This window comes from Panulirus ornatus, chromosome 32 (genome assembly GCF_036320965.1).
Source record: "Panulirus ornatus isolate Po-2019 chromosome 32, ASM3632096v1, whole genome shotgun sequence".
Taxonomy (NCBI): Eukaryota; Metazoa; Arthropoda; class Malacostraca; order Decapoda; family Palinuridae; genus Panulirus; species Panulirus ornatus.
This window is the reverse complement of record NC_092255.1, coordinates 18,700,193-18,721,478: the sequence shown is the minus strand read 5'-3', so window position 1 is coordinate 18,721,478 and position 21,286 is coordinate 18,700,193. Positions and strand designations below refer to the sequence as shown.

General features: G+C 45.9%; 5 protein-coding genes across 6 annotated transcripts in view; 3 read left to right on the top strand and 2 right to left on the bottom strand.

Moving 5' to 3' along the window:
- LOC139759091 (uncharacterized) overlaps positions 1–11,886 on the top strand; it is a 112,507-nt gene extending 100,621 nt beyond the window's left edge. The window contains exons 1-2 of one of the 2 annotated variants that reach the window (XM_071681046.1): positions 10,475–10,521; positions 10,647–11,886. In XM_071681046.1, coding sequence (XP_071537147.1) covers positions 10,510–10,521; positions 10,647–11,570 — 936 coding nt within the window. In that variant the 5' untranslated portion in view covers positions 10,475–10,509 and the 3' untranslated portion in view covers positions 11,571–11,886. Of the gene's footprint in view, positions 1–10,474; positions 10,522–10,646 lie in introns of those variants that run through there. The other variant, XM_071681048.1, reaches the window with a different exon arrangement.
- The window catches only part of LOC139759112 (ras GTPase-activating-like protein IQGAP1), a 424,460-nt gene that overhangs the window by 326,501 nt on the left and 76,673 nt on the right, over positions 1–21,286 (bottom strand). The gene's annotated exons all lie outside the window — the stretch shown is intronic.
- LOC139759306 (uncharacterized) lies at positions 2,450–3,794 on the top strand. Its single transcript, XM_071681435.1, has 2 exons — positions 2,450–2,522; positions 2,632–3,794. The coding sequence occupies exons 1-2, from the start codon at positions 2,511–2,513 to the stop codon at positions 3,502–3,504; spliced, it is 885 nt and encodes a 294-aa protein (XP_071537536.1). The 5' UTR covers positions 2,450–2,510; the 3' UTR covers positions 3,505–3,794.
- On the top strand, positions 6,595–7,976 carry LOC139759092 (uncharacterized). Its single transcript, XM_071681049.1, has 2 exons — positions 6,595–6,644; positions 6,754–7,976. The coding sequence occupies exons 1-2, from the start codon at positions 6,633–6,635 to the stop codon at positions 7,666–7,668; spliced, it is 927 nt and encodes a 308-aa protein (XP_071537150.1). The 5' UTR covers positions 6,595–6,632; the 3' UTR covers positions 7,669–7,976.
- LOC139759093 (uncharacterized) lies at positions 13,784–16,285 on the bottom strand. The gene is made up of 2 exons (XM_071681050.1): positions 16,214–16,285; positions 13,784–14,960 (listed from the first exon to the last, which is right to left on the bottom strand). The coding sequence occupies exons 1-2, from the start codon at positions 16,223–16,225 to the stop codon at positions 14,127–14,129; spliced, it is 846 nt and encodes a 281-aa protein (XP_071537151.1). The 5' UTR covers positions 16,226–16,285; the 3' UTR covers positions 13,784–14,126.

Genomic DNA, 21,286 nt, shown 5'->3' with positions numbered 1-21,286 from the left:
GGTCACATATGGATGAAATATCCTGAACTCTGGCGTCGCGAGCTGGCACACCAGCGGGTACAAATGGGTAAATACAAGTGACAGTTTGAAGACATGTGTTATACCAGATAATGTCTATGAGATCAGGAACAGGGAGGTAGAGGGGGTCAGATGCTGCGATAAGAAGAGACTTCTACTATGAAGAGAATTCGCTCGAGCGAAGATCTTAACTGTACACGAGAAAGTGTAGAATGAAAACATCATTAGAAAAGCCAAGTCTTCTGGGAGAAGAAGGATACTAATCAGATGGCACTCAACACAAGGCAGACGAAAGACTGCAAATTGGATGAAGAAAATATCAGGTCAAACAGAGGTGCAAGTTTCTTGTGAAAGGCCGCTACTGCACGTACCTTCTCCCCTCCCTTTCTTTGGGCAGTGATTCCGACACACCATTCTCAGTGTGGGACGACTCAACCCTTCCCTCCTAAAAAGACTTCTCCTTGGGGACGAGAGGATGTCACAGCCTCCTGGCTGGTATTTAGGAAATCGAAGAATGCGATATAGTTCGTAGTGAGAGATGGCAGAACAGTGGATATGCAACTGAGAAAATCTCGTGGAATTTTCGATATATCTTATCTCATATGACGATGTTTGCAGGATGCAAGTACCACGAGATGTGGAGGAGTTCTGCTGGCGTTGTAGTGAAGATGAATATCCCTTTAGTAGCGGAGTGGTGAATGAAGACCATAAAATATGAGAGGGTATGATGAAAACAACTTCGGAAATTTACAAGTCTAAGGGAAGAAAGACACCAGCTACATGGTGCTAATTGTAGAAAAAAAAGTTAGTTGGAAGACTGCAAAAGCTGGTGAAATAAACGGAGAAGTAAGGATGTCTGTTTGAGGTGCAAAGATCTTGGGAGATCCCACTAACTGCTACCTACGCCCTCCCTCTCCTGAGCAAGAGAGACAGGCGGGATTTTCAGAGATTCTTCGCAACCCAGGACGTCGGGCACTGGGAGTCATAATCTCTTCTAATCCTTCCAAAGATCTTTTAAGAGGAGAGACGGAAGGGGAAAGGCAAAGAAGGAGGAGATGGTAATTGAATATGTGAAGGATGAAGTGACTTTCTTAATCGACTGGTTTTCATGAGATGATAAATGTCAGCAGTATTGACACAGATGTGTGTCAAGATGATTACAGCCACCGTTTCTAACTCCCTCAATTCGGGGTGGTGGTATTGCCCTGAACGGTCGTTGCCTACCTTCTCCATCAGCTACACAGGCAGGGCAAGCTCCCTTACACGCCCGATGTAAACAACATGCAAGGTCAAACAGCAAACTGGATCATCTCTGAGACTCACAGTTACCACTCTTTCAGCTTGTAACAGTCTAAATGTATAATACCACAATGTAGCTGAAGGACAAGCTCAGCAATCACCCATGATCCACCAAGAGGATGCAGCGTTTATAACCTCTGCAGTGACCACTCATATACCACTGTTGAGCGTGATCTAACGTTGGTAGACGGTCACCGTGGCTAGGCTTCGTCTCGCTCTTCATAAACTGTAGGTCAGTGACGCCAACACTGGCCTGTGCGTTTCAGACCAATGTTGTTAAACTTGATGTTGTTTTAAACTGTCATAAAAAGTGGCCTTTACATAAACGACAAGTTCTTCTTCTAGGTCGTCTTCATATATGAGACAGTGTTGTTAGGCGTTTACGTTAGGGCTGCCCCGAGGGTACAATGTTAGGGTCCCAGGTCATGGTCTGGACGGAAGGCTCAGCTGAAGATCCAGACTCGCATTATGCAATAACCCAAGACGATAATTCACTTTGCTTACGTCTCAAACCAGACAATGATGAATATGATGAAAAGTATTTTCGGTATAATCAACACGTCGTGGTAGATTAGTACGTCTTATGACGTTAAGTTACACACTTCTCTTCCTTACGGCTCGCTTCTAATTCCCTATCGTGAAAGTATATGACAAAACAAGCAATATTAGAGACAGGGAAAGTCTCCTCACTCTGGTTTCGACGTATGGTTCCAAACACGTCCCCCTCCACACCTGTAATACTGGTATTGTAAGAGCACATGCGAGTCGGAAAGGAAATGAACAGGTCACTCATCCTAGTTCACATTTCTCCTCGTAAAGTCAAGCCTTTCTTAACCATAAAAAGGCAACTATTATGATTAAAGTAATGTCCAACTTTATATCTATTCCTACATGTGAAGATGAATCTGATCTCCTAAGGTTTGCATATAACTAGATATCGATACATAGATTCAAATATATACGAATTTCTAATCAATAACTAATAGGATAAAAGTCATGTCAAAACATAAGAGTTCCACGTAGACAGACAGAAATAGATTGGGAAGTTAACGGTAGATTCTTGCGTATGTGACTCCCCTCCCACCCGACCTTGTGTTGTGATCATCCAGGTAGGGGAGTGAGGATGCTCCCGCTGGTATATAAGACGTGGTCTTACCGGCCACCAGCAGACAGCTCCTCCCTTCTGTGTCAACATGAACGCTCTGGTGAGTTCCCCCTTAGTAATACTAAATGTTGAGATATCTACAATAATGTAGGCTCGATATATATATTGACTGAGAGATGGAATTAAAATGTGATTATTTATCATTGCAGACAGTGTTGTGTTTTGCGGCCGTTGCTGCGTGCAGCAGTGCCCAGCTGCCATTGTACCCAGGACTTTATCCTGGTCTGCCACTCATGAAGGCTCTGGCTGAGGAACCTGTAAAACTCGAGGCTAAGGCTCCGATACCTTTGGCTTACAACATGGCTCCCTTCTCTTCTATTGCACCCATCCATTCCCAGTACAATTCTCGGGACGAATTTGGCCAGTACGCCTTCGGATTCAACGGTGGTTTCAACAATCGCGCTGAGATCCGTGACGCCTTCGGCAATGTGCGTGGATCATTCAACTACCTGGACGCCGACGGTAATGTGCAGACCCAGCACTACGTAGCCGATGCCAAGGGATACCGCGTCGAAGGTACTAACCTGCCCGAGGCTACCGCCGCTGAATTCCTCGACTACGCAGAAGATGTCGCCGCCGCAAGGGCTGAACATCTGGCCGCTCACGAGGCCGCAGCTGCTCCCGCTGCCGCACCTGAACCCAAGTACATTGACTACACTGAAGAAGTCGCCACCGCTAGGGCCGCTCACCAGGCCGCTCACGACGAGGCAGCAGCTGCAGCAGCCCCTGCCGCTGAAGAAGAGGCCGCACCTGCCGAAGCCCCTGCCGCTCGCAAGAGGCGCTCTGTTATCGTCTCCGACCCCGAATCTTTCCTCCGCTTTTCCTATGGCTTCTCTGCTCCCCTCAACTTCGCTTACCCTACCATGATGGGCTCAGCTCTTCCCTACACTGCCGGCTTCCCCACCTACGCTGGTCACCCCGCCCTCACCTACGCCTCCGCCGCCCCTGCTGCTCCCCTTGACGCTGAGCTCCTCCGTGTTGAAAACAACCCAGAGCACGCTGTCTCCTACCGTGTGTACTAGTGGCGCCCAGCAGCCACACTCCCGCTGTCTCCTGCTACCTGGTCTAGGCGTGTAGAGCACCTGTCATGGACGACTTGATCTCTGGTTGATGAATGCAATATCAAAAGATTTTACTTGATTTATAGAAATGTATAAATCAAACTATAAATTCTTTACCTATTAAGAAAGTACCAGAGACCAAACCAGGTGTTGACACGCCTATATGACCCAGCAGATATGACAGCGAGATCATGTTGACATGGCTTCATGTAATTTGAATTTCCTTTGATGAATAAACCTTTATTGATATATCCAACCTCTATTTTTATCAGTCTCAGGTTAATACCCGCTTCTGACCTCTAATACAACGAGTTTCTGAAAAGAAAATATACAATGGTATCTAGCAAAGGACACACCATACTTGATTTCTACCATCTTTGGCAGTGAAATCAATATTTTTGGATTTATCCACTAATCCATCAATTTCATACGTACAGAAATCGGTGTACCCAATATGTTGACCATTCACAGTCTTAAGGTTATCATAGGTTTCCTGACCTATCCTCCGGCCCATGACATTGCATGATCATAATTCTAGGTTGTTTTGATGTCTACGGATATTAACAAAGTGAATGGTTAGGGGTCACATATGGATGAAATATCCTGAACTCTGGCGTAGCGAGCAGGCACACCAGCGGATACAAATGGGTAAATACAAGTGACAGTTTGAAGACATGTGTTATACCAGATAATGTCTATGAGATCAGGAACAGGGAGGTAGAGGGGGTCAGATGCTGCGATAAGAAGAGATTTCTACTATGAAGAGAATTCGCTCGAGCGAAGATCTTAACTGTACACGAGAAAGTGTAGAATGAAAACATCATTAGAAAAGCCAAGTCTTCTGGGAGAAGAAGGATACTAATCAGATGGCACTCCACACAAGGTAGACGAAAGACTGCAAATTGGATGAAGAAAATATCAGGTCAAACAGAGGTGCAAGTTTCTTGTGAAAGGCCGCTACTGCACGTACCTTCTCCCCTCCCTTTCTTTGGGCAGTGATTCCGACACACCATTCTCAGTGTGGGACGACTCAACCCTTCCCTCCTAAAAAGACTTCTCCTTGAGGACGAGAGGATGTCACAGCCTCCTGGCTGGAATTTAGGAAATTGAAGAATGCGATATAGTTCGTAGAAAGAGATGGCAAAACAGTAGATATGCAACTGAGAAAATCTCGTGGAATTTTCGAAATATATTATCTTATATGACGATGTTTGCAGGATGCAAGTACCACGAGATGTGGAGGAGTTCTGTTGGCGTTGTAGTGAAGATGGATATCCCTTTAGAAGCGGAGTGGTGAATGAAAACCATAAAATGTGAGAGGGTATGATGAAAACAACTTTGGAAATTTACAAGTCTAAGGGAAGAAAGACACCAGCTACATGGTGCTAATTGTAGAAAAAAAAGTTAGTTGGAAGACTGCAAAAGCTGGTGAAATAAATGGAGAAGTAAGGATGTCTGTTTGAGGTGCAAAGATCTTGGGAGATCCCACTAACTGCTACCTACGCCCTCCTTCTCCTGAGCAAGAGAGACAGGCGGGATTTTCAGAGATTCTTCGCAACCCAGGACGTCGGGCACTGGGAGTCATAATCTCTTCTAATCCTTCCAAAGATCTTTTAAGAGGAGAGACGGAAGGGGAAAGGCAAAGAAGGAGGAGATGGTAATTGAATATGTGAAGGATGAAGAGACTACCTTAATCGAGTGGTTTTCATGAGATGATAAATGTCAGCAGTATTGACACAGATATGTGTCGAGATGATCACAGCCACCGTTTCTAACTCCCTCAATTCGGGGTGGTGGTATTGCCCTGAACGGTCGTTGCCTACCTTCTCCATCAGCTACACAGGCAGGGCAAGCTCCCTTACACGCCCGATGTAAACAACATACAAGGTCAAACAGCAAACTGGATCATCTCTGAGACTCACAGTTACCACTCTTTCAGCTTGTAACAGTCTAAATGTATAATACCACAATGTAGCTGAAAGACAAGCTCAGCAATCACCCATGATCCACCAAGAGGATGCAGCGTTTATAACCTCTGCAGTGACCACTCATATACCATTGTTGAGCGTGATCTAACGTTGGTAGACGGTCACCGTGGCTAGGCTTCGTCTCGCTCTTCATAAACTGTAGGTCAGTGACGCCAATACTGGCCTGTGCGTTTCAGACCAATGTTGTTAAACTTGATGTTGTTTTAAACTGTCATAAAAAGTGGCCTTTACAAAAAGACAAGTTCTTCTTCTAGGTCGTCTTCATATATGAGACAGTGTTGTTAGGCGTTTACATTAGGGCTGCCCCGAGGGTACAATGTTAGGGTCCCAGGTCATGGTCTGGACGGAAGGCTCAGTTGAAGATCCAGACTCATATTATCCAATAACACAAGACGATAAATCACTTTGCTTACGTCTCAAACCAGACAGTGATTAATATGATGAAAAGTATTTTCGGTATAATCAACACGTCGTGGTAGATTAGTACGTCTTATGACGTAAAGCTACACACTTCTCTTCCTTACGGCTCCCTTCTAATTCCCTATAGTGAGAGTATATGACAAAACAAGCAATATTAGAGACAGGGAAAGTCTCCTCACTCTGGTTTCGACGTATGGTTCCAAACACGTCCCCCTCCACACCTGTAATACTGGTATTGTAAGAGCACATGCGAGTCGGAAAGGAAATGAACAGGTCACTCATCCTAGTTCACATTTCTCCTCGTAAAGTCAACCTTTCTTAACCATAAAAAGGCATCTGTTATGATTAAAGTAATGTCCAACTTTATATCTATTCCTACATGTGAAGATGAATCTGATCTCCTATGGTTTGCATATAACTAGATATAGATACATAGATTCAAATATATACGAATTTCTAATTAATAACTAATAAGATAAAAGTCATGTCAAAACATAAGAGTTCCACGTAGACAAACAGAAATAGATTGGGAAGTTAACGGTAGATTCTTGCGTATGTGACTCCCCTCCCACCCGACCTTGTGTTGTGATCATCCAGGTAGGGGAGTGAGGATGCTCCCGCTGGTATATAAGACGTGGTCTTACCGGCCACCAGCAGACAGCTCCTCCCTTCTGTGTCAACATGAACGCTCTGGTGAGTTCCCCCATAGTAATACTAAATGTTGAGATATCTACAATAATGTAGGCTCGATATATATATTGACTGAGAGATGGAATTAAAATCTGATTATTTATCATTGCAGACAGTGTTGTGTTTTGCGGCCGTTGCTGCGTGCAGCAGTGCCCAGCTGCCATTGTACCCAGGACTTTATCCTGGTCTGCCACTCATGAAGGCTCTGGCTGAGGAGCCTGTAAAACTCGAGGCTAAGGCTCCGATACCTTTGGCTTACAACATGGCTCCCTTCTCTTCTATTGCACCCATCCATTCCCAGTACAACTCTCAGGACGAATTTGGTCAGTATGCCTTCGGCTACAACGGTGGTTTCAACAATCGCGCTGAGATACGTGACGCCTTCGGCAATGTACGTGGATCATACAACTACCTGGATGCCGACGGCAAGGTGCAGACCCAACACTACGTAGCCGATGCCCTTGGCTACCGCGTCCAAGGCACTAACCTGCCCGAGGCTACCGCTCCTGAATTCCTCGACTACGCTGAAGATGTCGCCGCCGCAAGGGCTGAACATCTTGCCGTTCACGAGGCCGCAGCTGCTCCCGCTGCAGCACCAGAACCCAAGTACATTGACTACACTGAAGAAGTCGCCGCCGCTAGGGCTGACCACATGGCCGCTCACGCTGCCAAGCCCGAACCCAAGTACATTGACTACACTGAAGAAGTCGCCGCTGCTAGGGCCGATCACCAGGCCGCTCACGACGAGGCCACAGCTGCCGAAGCCCCTGCTGCTCGCAAGAGGCGCTCTGTTATCGTCTCCGACCCCAGCTCTTTCCTCCGCTTTCCCTATGGCTTCTCTGCTCCCTTCAACTTCGCCCACCCAACCATGATGGGCTCAGCTCTTCCCTACACTGCCGGCCTCCCCACCTACGCTGGTCTCCCCGCCCTCACCTATTCCTCCGCCGCCCCTGCTGCTCCCCTTGATGCTGAGCTCCTCCGTATCGAGAACAACCCAAAGCACGCTGTCTCTTACCGCGTGGACTAGTGGCTTACATCAGCCAGAGTCCCACTGTCTCCTGCTACCTGGTCTAGGTGTGTAGAGCACCTGTTATATGGATGACTTGCTCTCTGTGTGATATAGATACAACACTGAAGACTTTAGTTGATTTAGAGTAAGGTTTATATGAAATCATAAAGACTTTAGTGGAAATGTTTTAGTTATAATGAGGTCATGAAAGTCTCCATGAAGTGTTGACACACCTTTATGACCAAGGAATAGAAGCAGGGGACATCTTGTTAACCTAATATGGTACAATGTTGAACTTTTTTTATGAATAAAGAAATACTGATGTACTTTACAGTTTTATCAACCTTGATCTACGAGAATATTTGACGGATCTACATATGGACTAGAAAATTACGTAAGCTTTCAAGATTAATCTTTAATTGTATTACAATGGATACATGCTACTTGATATCTTTATTCTCTGGTCTTCCAATTAGACTTTCGTAAATAGTCCTCAGGTCCTCCTGATATAATAATTCACGACGCTGGACTAGGAGCAAATAATAACAAATAATCTTTCCTAAGAAGAGTTAAATGTGTGTCCTGTACATCTACCTCAATCAAAGTTATGTATATAAAATGTTCTGCCTTTTGGTGTTCTTATCAAAGCCAATACGACAATAATACCATTTATCATATTCAATAAGAATGAATTACATGTTCTGAGCTCGTACCTGTAATGTTTTCTCTAAGTGAGTGCTATCTTCTAAGGGATGACCATTATAACTACGTTTTGATAGCCAGTAGGCAGACTACAACAGAGTGTAGTGACGGAACATTATATCATCTGTGGTCGGCTCAGGAACTCAGGGTCGAACCAAAGCAGGAAATAAGCTGCTCCTAATCTCTCTGTCTTCCCTACTATTTTTGGTACGGCCCAAGTACACCTCCCACCACCCTTCACTTCTCTCTACACGCCACCAGTACACCTCCCACCATCCTTCACTGCTCTCTACACACCACCAGTACACCTCCCACCATCCTTCACTGCTCTCTACACACCACCAGTACACCTCCCACCATCCTTCACTGCTCTCTACACACCACCAGTACACCTCCCACCATCCTTCATTACTCTCTATACACGCCACCAGTACACCTCCCACCATCCTTCACTGCTCTCTATACACCAATTGTTCCATCGTTACCTTAACTGTACAGTACAGATATCCTTAAGTCGTCCACTTCACTACAGGACACTCAGTAGGATACCGTCTCGGCAGATATGGCGGGAGAGACATGAGACGTCCACGGCTGGATGTCTTCCAGTTTAGGTACTTTATCATCTAGTACAAGTTGCGTCACCTTTCAGACTGTATATAGTTTATAATCATGCAGATGTCCTGCCTCGATCATATGTTAATGATAAGGAAATGATGATAATCTTCAATGTCATATTTCCCTCAAGTGCAACAATTTCTCTTTAGTTCCTCAATGTACGAGCATAAACATTTTCTGTTACTTTAACTGAAAAAAGTCAGTAAATAAAAGACTGCAGAAGATTCTACTACACTGTGGTCAACACGACGCCATCCTGTCTTCATCGCTTGTGGGTGGGTGAGAGGATGAGCAGAGGGCGTATGATATATGCCTGGTCCACCCGTCGCTCACCTACGTCCCTCACACATTATCACGGATCATTCACCTCCCAGCATTAGTAAAGGCTGCATCGATATCCAGTGATCAGCCGCTATTTAGACCATAATATAACCAATTCTTTAGTCTTCAGCATCGTCGATATTCAAGCTTGTATCCGACGTACTGGAGCAACGTTTAAATCCTCTACAGTGGCTACTGACCGAACCCCCGCCGGTGTGTGTGTTCGAACGATGGGAAACTGTCACCTTGGCATGGATTCGTCTGGCTCATCATAAATTGTCTATTAGTGATGCCAACAGTGGTTTTGTGCGTCAGAGGCTAAAGCGAGACGCCGTGTATGACAATGATGCTACAGGATGTTTTTATATATGCGACTGCCAATGTTGCCTGGCATACATGTCAGGGTTGCTCCCTGTTATACAGTTAGGATCCCAGGTGATGGTCTAGACGGGAAGATCAGCTGAAGGTCCCGAGTAACATTACCTAGTGACACAAGACGATCTCTCAGTACTACTTGAGTCTCATGCAGACACTAATGAATTGGGTGAGGTGTATTTTCATGGTCATGAGCAAATAAATAACTTCTTAGACTTGTATATCCAACGGTCGCCAGAGATTTTAACATTTTTCCCACAATGTCTCATCTTCTTCCAATAGACTTCTAACTCCCTCTCGAAATTCACTCTCAAAATAGGAGGAAAATCTTGTAGTATTACAGAAATAGATGATCTTCTCACTCTGGTTAAGACAAATGGTTCTCAACACAAACCCCTCCACACATGTAATACCGGTTCTGCATCAGCACATGAGAGTGTGAAGTACAATTCACACGACACATTTCTTGGTTCACGATTCTCCTTGTGAGTCAAACTTCTTAACCTTGACAAGTTAAATCAATGGTTAATATATTATCCAATAAATTCTATCTACTCCCAAATGTGAAGATTTATCTGATTTCGTACGATTCGTCTTTTCTGTAAAAATCCAGAGTTTTATGAAGACATATAACCCTTAAAAGGAGAAGAGTTATATAATTCAATAAGAATTAATCAATGTTTTCATAGAAAACGATCTTCAGATTAACGGTACGTTTGTGGGTATGTGAATCTGTTCCCGCCCCGACCTTGTCTTGTGATCATACGGGAGTGAGGATGCTCCCGCTGCTATATAAGACGTGGTCACAGCGGCCACCAGCAGACAGCTCCTACCTACTGTGTCAACATGAACGCTCTGGTGAGTACACCTCACAGGTACTCCAACTTTGAGATGTTTATGTCAGCAAAAGTGACGTATATATGAATATGGTACATTACCTTGTGAGGGATAGTTAAAATCTAAGTAAATGTCTTTTCTTGCAGACAGTGTTGTCTCTTGCGGCCGTTGCTGCGTGCGGCAGTGCACAGCTGCCATGGTATCCAGGACTCTATGGTGCGTACCCCGGTATGCCACTCATGAAGGCTATGGCTGAGGAACCTGTGAAGCTTGAGACTATGGCTCCAGCACCTCTCGCTTACAACATGGCTCCCTTCGCCTCCATGGCACCTATCCATACCCAGTATAACTCTCAGGACGAATTTGGTCAGTATGCCTTCGGCTACAACGGTGGTTTCAACAATCGCGCTGAGATACGTGACGCCTTCGGCAATGTGCGTGGATCATACAACTACCTGGATGCCGACGGCAAGGTGCAGACCCAACACTACGTAGCCGATGCTCTGGGCTTCCGCGTCCAAGGCACTAACCTGCCCGAGGCTATCGCTCCTGAATTCCTCGACTACGCTGAAGATGTCGCCGCCGCAAGGGCTGAACATCTTGCCGTTCACGAGGCCGCAGCTGCTCCCGCTGCAGCACCAGAACCCAAGTACATTGACTACACTGAAGAAGTCGCCGCCGCTAGGGCTGACCACATGGCCGCTCACGCTGCCAAGCCCGAACCCAAGTACATTGACTACACTGAAGAAGTCGCCGCCGCTAGGGCCGATCACCAGGCCGCTCACGACGAGGCCACAGCTGCCGAAGCCCCAGCTGCTCGCAAGAGGCGCTCTGTTATCGTCTCCGACCCCAGCTCTTTCCTCCGCTTTCCCTATGGCTTCTCTGCTCCCTTCAACTTCGCCCACCCAACCATGATGGGCTCAGCTCTTCCCTACACTGCCGGCCTCCCCACCTACGCTGGTCTCCCCGCCCTCACCTATTCCTCCGCCGCCCCTGCTGCTCCCCTTGATGCTGAGCTCCTCCGTATCGAGAACAACCCAAAGCACGCTGTCTCTTACCGTGTGTACTAGTGGCTTACATCAGCCAGAGTTCCACTGTCTCCTGCTACCTGGTCTAGGTGTGTAGAGCACCTGTTGTATGGATGACTTGCTCTCTGTGTGATATAGATATAACACTAAAGACTTTAGTTGATTTAGAGCAATGTTTAAATCAAATTATAAAAGACTTTAGTGGAAATGTTTCAGTTATAATGAGATCATAAAAGTTCACACCTAGTGTTGACACGTGTGCCTTTATGACCAAGGAACAGAGACGCAGGAGCTATATCATATTGACCTTATATGATGCAGTTTTGACCTTCACTACGAATAAAGAAATACTGATGTACTTTCCAGTTTTATGAACCTCGGCTTGAGATAGATTTTGACGTGTTCATATCTAGAATAGAAAACCACATTGATCTTTAGCATCATTTGATGGAATCTTAGATACGCTATTACGGATATCTTTTAACCCTGGTCTTCAAATAGGTGTTTCCTAAATGGCCCACAAGTCCTCTTTATATGCACACACTAAGGGATCTTGGTATAACGATCGTTAATATAATCCTTCCCAACAATATGTTAAGGATCTGTTCTGGTATATTTACTTCAAACTAAGCTCTGGTATATAATGACTGGCCTATGGTGATCCTATTCACTGAAAACAGGTGCAGAACACCATTCATCTCAACTATGTACGAATGAATTACCTACTCTGAACCCGGATGTAAAATGTCCAATTCTACACACGTCGTTGCCACAACCATCACCAACCACAATGGTGTTCCACCATAGCCCTTAAGCTACGTAGCTGGCACCGGCAGCACCACCTGCTGTAGTGCACTCTCGCTCTTGGCTATGGAGCTGCAACTGGATACAACCTGTTGCCACTGCAGTAGCAGAGTAAATTTGCTGTTGGATGATGTAACCTACGTAATTCGAAGGCATAACAAATACTTTGATGGTTAGGGTATTTCTATATTTTGTTGACGAGAAATATGTAAGTTCACGTCCTTATCAAGGCCATATATATATATATATATATATATATGTTTACCAAATGGCGTCCTAGCTTCGTCTCTTCGATTTATATCAACTGACTGTTATATTTCTCTCTTGTGTCTCCCCTGATGATGTGATTACTACACGAAAGTGCACTTGGGAACTTTTCGTGTTTCATTTTCCCCGTGGACTCATAGGAATATATATATATATATATATATATATATATATATATATATATATATATATATATATATATATATATATATATATATCCTAGCCTAAGCCACGTACCCAATCAATCCCCCTGATCAATTTTCAGGATGCACAAATCGGAAAAAAAAAGTATCGGGACTTGTCACTACATACCCTTTGTGTTCTCGACGACTTGCAATGCAACCCTAGGACCTCTTTCATGTGCATCCTTCAGCTTTGAGCGTCCACGCAGAAGGTGCCGCAGGATACGACGAGGTACTCATTCTTTTTTCTTTTTTTTGGTGCAAAGACCCCTCATTATTCCTATTCGTGACCTTTGACCCAACCTTGTGCTTGGCGATTTCCTCACGCGCGTGCTGGTTATTCTCAAAAACACCTTCCCCATCCCATCATGCGTGGTAATGGAGGGTTAAATACATCTTTAACTGACCTCAACAAGGATTCGAAATGACATAGACCCTCACAAAGACCATCACGAGGAGCCAATCTATTCACCAGTAATCAACATCATGAGACACAAATATTGTAGTCAACATTAGAACAAAATACATATATAGTACAACTACTTTTCCCTGTTGTACTGAAATGACACAGTCACGACTTATACTATTAGTACAGTGTTCCATCACACACGATCAGGTTAGAATTCTACAGAATCTTAGCGGCAATACACACTTTTCTCTGGTAATATAACGTCTATTGCCTAAGGGATGTGTTTCCTACTACCGAATACTTCGCTAATGACTGTGTAGTGCAACACTTTCCCCCACGTTCAACTGTAATTGAATCCATGTATTTACGTACATTGAGGGGGAAAGATAGATAAGCCATTTAAATGTACCGTTTTCATTTGATAGACGGAGCATTGCTATTGCCCTTGTGTGCGACTGTCAGAGGTTTGGTTCCTGATGATGGACCATGATAAGAGCACTTGCTCCTTCTGGTGATGATGATGACACGGGAGATAATGATTCTCAAACTGATACAACATTCACTGATACGTGGATAGATAAAGAAAACATAACTTTATGTATATCTACATATTTCTTTTTAACAAAAATTACTCTATAGATATCAACCTCTATCTTTTTAATATAAAATACAGAAGTTTATATCATATACAATCTGAAGCTATACTATAAGGAGGTATTTCACACGAACAGCTCTCTACAAGTGCACGGGAAGAAGACGCGTCAACACCATGACAGAAGCGATCTAGATGTCAAATTATTTTCCTTTTTCCCTTGAAAAATGTAAATTTTTTGGGATAAGTTACATTTCCTGCAAAGACTCGTGTTCTCTATCATGGTGCTCTACAATGTCTACATCAGGTATCTAATGACAGCGAGACTGCTTGCTCAGCGACCCTTAGTCTACACGGTAGGAGACAGCGTGACCTGGGTTGTGGACGATGCGGAGGAGCTCAGCGTCGCGGACGGCAGCAGGGGCGGCGGCGGCGTAGGTAGGGAGGGCGGCTGAATAGGGGAGATGGGAACCTACCACAGTGTGGTGGGCATAGTTAAGGGGAGTAGGGAAACCGTAAGGGAAGCTGAAGGGAGAGTAGGAGGTAGGGGTGTGGATGGCCACTACGGAGCGCTTCTTGCGGGAGTCGGGGGCAGCAGCGGCGGCAGCCGCCGCCTCGTCGTATGCGCTCTTAAAGGCGGCCTTAGCAGCGGCGACCTCAGGAGTGTCCTGCACAGGTTCAGGCACTGGACCTGGTAGAGCTGGGACAGCGGGAACTTCAGGGGCGTCGGGTGCCACGGGCAGGTTGGTGCCAGATACGCGGAAGCCCAGGGCGTCAGCCACGTAGTGCTGGGTCTGCACCTTGCCGTCGGCGTCCACGTAGTTGTAGGACCCACGCACGATGCCGTAGGCGTCACGAGTCTCAGAACGAGCGGATGGGCCGCCGGCGTAGCCGAAGGAGTACTGACCGAGTTCGTCTTGAGCGTGGTACTGGGACTGGACAGGTGCTACGGGGGCGAAAGGGGCAGCGTTATAAGCCACGTGTGCTGGGGCCACAGCGTTGAGAGTGAGAGCGGGAGCTACAGTAGTGAGGGTGGCGGGTGGCGCGTGATGAGGGAGCAGGCCAGTGTACCCAAGAGGGGCGGTCAGCACTCCAGGGTAGCTGCTGCCATAGACCCCTGGGTACCCTAGTAGACGGGCACTGCCGCAGGCGGCCACAGCCAAAAACGAGAGCACCGTCTGTAAAGATGTACACATCTAGGAATCACTGTCCGACATGGGGGAGGAAACACGAAAAAGATGATGAAAAAAGACTTACCACAGATACCAAGAACCTGTTGACGAAAGTTGAATACAACGAAGAATATATTGTATAATATTCCTCCATATCATACCAATAAGATCGTAATTGTCTGCCAAATCTCTACATCTGTCAAGGCATGCAGATGATAAGAGAACCAAACCAGTGTATATATACTCAAGGAACAATGATTGACGGATGAGCAGTCTAAAAGTAACATATTGTCCTAAGGCTGAAAATTGAATAGTAACTTTGAATAGTCAAAAAGCAAAATTCAAGATAAAGAATACATTCCACAAAACACAGACACACACACACACACACACACACACACACACACACACACACACACACAACACTTTAGAACGCCAAACGTTCAAGAAAAGTCACCTCCAGCTCAGGAGCAACACTCACTCACCAGCCACACAAAACGAGACCAAAAATGACTTCATCCACAACCCACCTCAGCCACTCACGGCTCTCATACACAACAGCTTTAACACCGCCTCTCTCCTTCCACCTTAGCCACTTCACAACCATCTACTGATCTTCAAGCTACAATGATATAAAGCTCACCCTTTCCTTCTCACGCTTCAGCATCTACAACTCATAGATCCCCTGTATATCCACCCTATTTCCACACCATATGAACGCTACAATAACCAATGCTACACTCACCCTGCCAGACATATATACCCCGTTGAAACTACCACACTCGTAGGAGAGGTACGGGGCACCTCAGTCTGGGTGAACGAACTCTTTTCAATCCCTCGTTCTTAAGATGCAAAGTCCACCAACACTGAAGACATCGAAGTCCGACTCCTCAACTATATTCCAATCACCCTAACAAGACAAACGCACACATACAAGACACTTCCTGGCCTGCTGCTGCCCCGGCCGGGCCGACGTGGCTTACTTCCCGAGTGCTGCAGGAGTCCCGTGTATATATATATATATATATATATATATATATATATATATATATATATATATATATATATATATATATATATCATTATTCTATAAGTCCTTGGACTTCTTAAGGCCCCGAACTCCACCAAAAGAATAGTACAAATAAAAAGAAATCCATTATCTCATCTCGTCACACTTCGTGATACACTGAATTCCAAATATCAATATATGAAAAAAGTATCCGATATACTCAGTGGATGAAGAGGAGGGGCAGGCTCACCAGAGCGTTCATGTTGACCCAACGAGGGGGAGGGAAAAGGGCGGTGGTGGTGGTGGTGGTGTGCGCGAGTGTGGCGGCGTCGACTGTAGCCGCGTCTTATATATATACGTCCTGCATATACCCCTCTCACGTTCTAGCCCTCAAACCCACCGTCATGACGAGGGTGGGGCCGGCCAAGGGCACCAGCCGTAATTTTTAAACTACATCCGTATTGCCAGGCCGCCCCACCTCTCTCTCTCTCTCTCTCTCTCTCTCTCTCTCTCTCTCTCTCTCTCTCTCTCTCTCTCGCTAGATAGGATGGGTTAGAGGCGAGGAAGAAGAGGTGGGATAGTGGGTGGTTGGAGGAGAGGAGGAAGAGGTGGGATAGAGGAAGGGATAGTGAGTGGTTACAGGCGAGGAAGAAGAGGTGGGATAGAGGAAGGGATAGTGGGTGGTTAGAGGAGAGGAAGAAGAGGTGGGATAGAGGAAGGGATAGTGGGTGGTTAGAGGCGAGGAAGAAGAGGTGGGATAGAGGAAGGGATAGTGGATAGTTAGAGGAGAGGAGGAAGAGGTGGGATAGTGGGTGGTTGGAGGAGAGGAGGAAGAGGTGGGATAGAGGAAGGGATAGTGGGTGGTTAGAGGAGAGGAGGAAGAGGTGGGTTAGAGGAAGGGATAGTGGGTGGTTAGAGGAGCGGAGGAAGAGGTGGGATAGAGGAAGGGATAGTGGGTGGTTAGAGGAGAGGAGGAAGAGGTGGGATAGAGAAAGGGATAGTGGGTGGTTAGAGGAGAGGAGGAAGAGGTGGAACGGTGGAAGGGATAGTTTCAAATGGGAGAGACGATTGAGGCGTGTGTGTGTGTATAATGTGTGTGTATAAGTGTGTTTGGGAGGCTGATGCAATGCAGGGGACTTTTTGGAAGCGTGTTTTTTGGTATGCTCTCTCTCTCTCTCTCTCTCTCTCTCTCTCTCTCTCTCTCTCTCTCTCTCTCTCTCTCTCTCTCAAATCCCCCACCCCCCCTTCCACAAATTCTAAATTCTGACCGTCACTAGGCCAAGAATTTCATCTCTTTGAGGAAACAGGATTATGAGAGCGATTTAAGAATATTTCTCCCTGAGTGCGTTCTCCCTTGTTACAAGCGACGCTCGTGGATGTCGGACGTCCGGCTGATGGAAAGGACTGGAGTTCAGTGTGTGTGTGTGTGTGTGTGTGTGTGTGTGTGTGTGTGTGTGTGTGTGTGGAGGTTGAACACATGAGTAACTGTAGCCACAAAAACCGGACGCAGTTGTACAACAACGTGTATGTGATGGTGTAGGTTTGTTATTCCCTTGAATACGACGGTACAATCCTTGTGTACGACGGTACAGTCCTTGAGCACGACGGTACGATCCTTGTGTACGACGTACAGTCCTCGAGCACGACGGTACTATCCTTCTCTACGACGGTACAGTCATTGACCACGACAGTACGATCCTTGTGTATGACGGTACAGTCCTTGAGCACGACGGTACGATCCTTGTGTACGACGGCATGACACTCGGTTAGGTCACACGCCACACGGAAAGTTATTCAAAGATCGCACCGTCGTACTCAAGGGTCGTATCGTCGTGCTCAAGGGTCGTACCGTCATACTCAAGGGTCGTACCGTCGTGCTCAAGGGTCGCACCGTCGTGCTCAAGGGTCGTACCATCGTGCTCAAGGGTCGTACGATCGTGCTCAAGGATCGTACCTTCGTGCTCAAGGGTCGTATCGTCGTACTCAAGGGTCGTACCGTCGTGCTCAAGGGTCGCACCGTCGTGCTCAAGGGTCGTACCATCGTGCTCAAGGATCGTACCTTCGTGCACAAGGGTCGTAACCGTCGTGCTCAAGGATCGCACCGTCGTGCCTCCGGAGAGGTCGATACGAGGGACATTGACGTTATAATATCAAGTGGTAACAGTACTACATTTCCATATCATTCATAAGAAGAGGAGCCACGCTGTCCATCCCAACTCTGCTATGAGTAGAAAGATGATTCTCACCAAACATTACATGATACATTTCATCCATAACAATGATCTATCTCGGATACTTAAGATGTATCGTAACTTTGCTCATCATAAATAAATCTTTTGTTATGTAAGTCAAAACGTAATCAAATCATTGTTGTTCAGCTGCTGCAAACTTCACTTAACCATGCATTTTGCCGAATGGTTCACCGTGTTGCCCAAACCATGTTGACACTTTTTTTTGATGTAATCTATTATGTATCTCAGTCACTGAGGCCCACCATTCCCGGGACATTTTGTGTGCGCTCTGTCTCCTTTTTGCGCCGCCCCATAGGATGGGTAGGAGCGGTCAACAGATTATCTGCTCTTGCAACAGAAAGACCAAAAATCAATCTATTGACATACTAGACAACCATCCCACACCACCAACTCCTCTTCACTAATACTGGAAAGCCAGTTCAGTCCATTTCCTCCACACGCACGCTTCATTTGCTTTGAACTCCTACAGTCACTTGATGTTTTCGTGCCTTGGTTTAGTTGGAAAGTCGGCCCGCCCCGAAGCTCTACGTGATACTCGTGAGGTTAGGTGGTGCACGCCCATACACAACACCCATGGTCACCCGTTCGTAGGTATTTCTCTTCCCCGGGAACAGACCTTGCTTGTGTAACTTGAGGACTTCGCAAACTTGAGACGCGATGCCATCAAACGACCCATTCTAATCATCCGTCAACTGAAGTCTCTCAGATGCTCCGTGTGTACGCCGGATTTCAACGAACGAGTGAGGGGAGAAGACATGAAAGAGAGAGAGAGAGGGAAAGGGGGGAAGAAGACCTGAATGAAAATAACAGCAGACAGAGAGCGGGGAACTGACACATGTGAAAGATGGTCTGAAGCCCCAGTTTTCCCTCCCGTGGTGTTCCCCCTTTGTCAGACAACACACCCTGTAATTACCACAACAACCCGACGTCTATCATCCGCTGTTGTCTCTCTCTCTCTCTCTCTCTCTCTCTCTCTCTCTCTCTCTCTCTCTCTCTCTCTCTCTCTCTCTCTCTCTCTCTCTCGCTCCGGAGCGTATGTGAGCGTGTAAGTAAGACTGAAGGGAACGCCTTATTTCTGAGCCGAGTTCGAAGGTCGGAGGAAACTGTGGTGATGGGGAATGTCGTCACAGCCGTCCAGGAGATGACGGAGGTGTGAGGGCGTCGCTGTTGTAGACTACCATAGTCGCTCAAGGATAAACAAAACAAAAAAAAATCAAATGTAGAGTAAAATCACGAGTGTGCTGAGTGACCTCTTTTGTTTAATGGCTTTCAATCTGAATATGTTTGATCCTTTCTTTTCATACATGAAACCATAAGTTACTTATGCTTACGATCCATATAGACCTGCTGAACGTAAGATATATATATATATATATATATATATATATATATATATATATATATATATATATATATATATATATATATATATATATATATATTTCTTTTTCTTTCAAACTATTCGCCATTTCCCGCGTTAGCGAGATAGCGTTAAGAACAGAGGACTAGGCCTTTGAGGGAATATCCTCACCTGGCCCCCTTCTCTGTTCCTTCTTTTGAAAAAAAAAAAAAAATATATATATATATATATATTTCAGGGTCGTTAAGGGCGTCAGCATCAAGTCAAATCCACCGACCGTAAAAATGTTTAACACCATCTTCGGGTGTTGGGAACAATGGTCAGACCACGTAGTACATTCTCACTAATGTGTGTGTGTGTGTGTGTGACCTTACCTACAACTCTTTAACTCGTGCTCTTGCGTCTCCTGGATGGAGAAGGTTCGTGATTCACGGATCGGCGAAGACATCACTGCAACCGCGCTCGACATGGATGTTTGATCTAGCCACGTGTGGCACTCGAACCATCTTTGGCCGTGTGGGTGTGATCGGTGGGCTAAATCCAACGCTTGAGTCAAGACTAAATCGATTTCAGACGAGGCCAAAACTGGATATAGATAACAGGGAATTATCCTCAACTCAGTTACTCCAATGATAGTAACCGCTTTAAGATCAAATCATTGTGGATCAGATCCAATGATTCCAGATAAAAAAGGAGGATTTAAAGGACATTCGATGCTTGTGTTTACGAGTCAGTCCAATCTTCACAGTATTGATGTACCGCATGACAGACAGTTTCTAGGTGGACCACAAGTATGGCTGATATCATGAAGGATTCTAAAGAGAAGTGAAGGATTCTACAACACGTAGTCGTATGAATGCCAATTAACCTCGTTCGTTTAGAATCTAGATGATAACAATTGGTACACGGAATTTAGAGCAGTTCTAGATGATAATGATTTTGTGTTATATCGGAGCGTTCTACATGAAGAGATACGGCTGGATAATTCTACATGAGGTGATTGAAATACAGTTGAAGGTTGACTATCCAAAGGTAGATAGAAATTACCAAGTTACTCTGCACGAGACAAAGACTTCGTGATCTTCATTGATGGTATGATATAACAACAAATACAAATGCTGCAAAGTTATTCTACAATCTCTCCTACTTTACACCTGCTGCTGCATTAGATGATGACTGTAAATGACACTTAAATTCCAAGGTGGATGAATACGAGCGGTTGGGGGTAGAGGTACGCATTCCAAGGTCTTACTGACCCAGATCCTAAACTGACTTGAGCAGAGGCCGAGCAGAGTGTAATGAGACGGCTAATCATGTGTCTTGCCGCTTGACAACATAATCATCCACCGTATTTCGTAACACTGTGTTGCGTAGGGTTTGATGAGACGGATGTGGTGGGTGAAGCGGTGAGGCGTGGCCTTACGACGGTGTGTGCAGCGTGGATAGTAATTGTCTTGTTACGCGGGTGGCGGTCGGTACGCAGACCGAGGTAAATGGCGGTGGGAGTGGGGGAAGGTGAGAGACACTGGGTGTGGCGTTGCGTTTGGATGTTCAAAGTGCAGAGAAGAGCAGAGGAGGAGGAGGAGGAGGAGGAAGAGGTGAGGACAGGCGGGCGGAAGCGAGCGGGTAGCTTTGGACGTTGGGTGGGTGGGTGTGGCGGCGGTCGGTCCGCGGGCGATGTGCCTCCTGTGTGGGTGGACGGGAAGGCCGT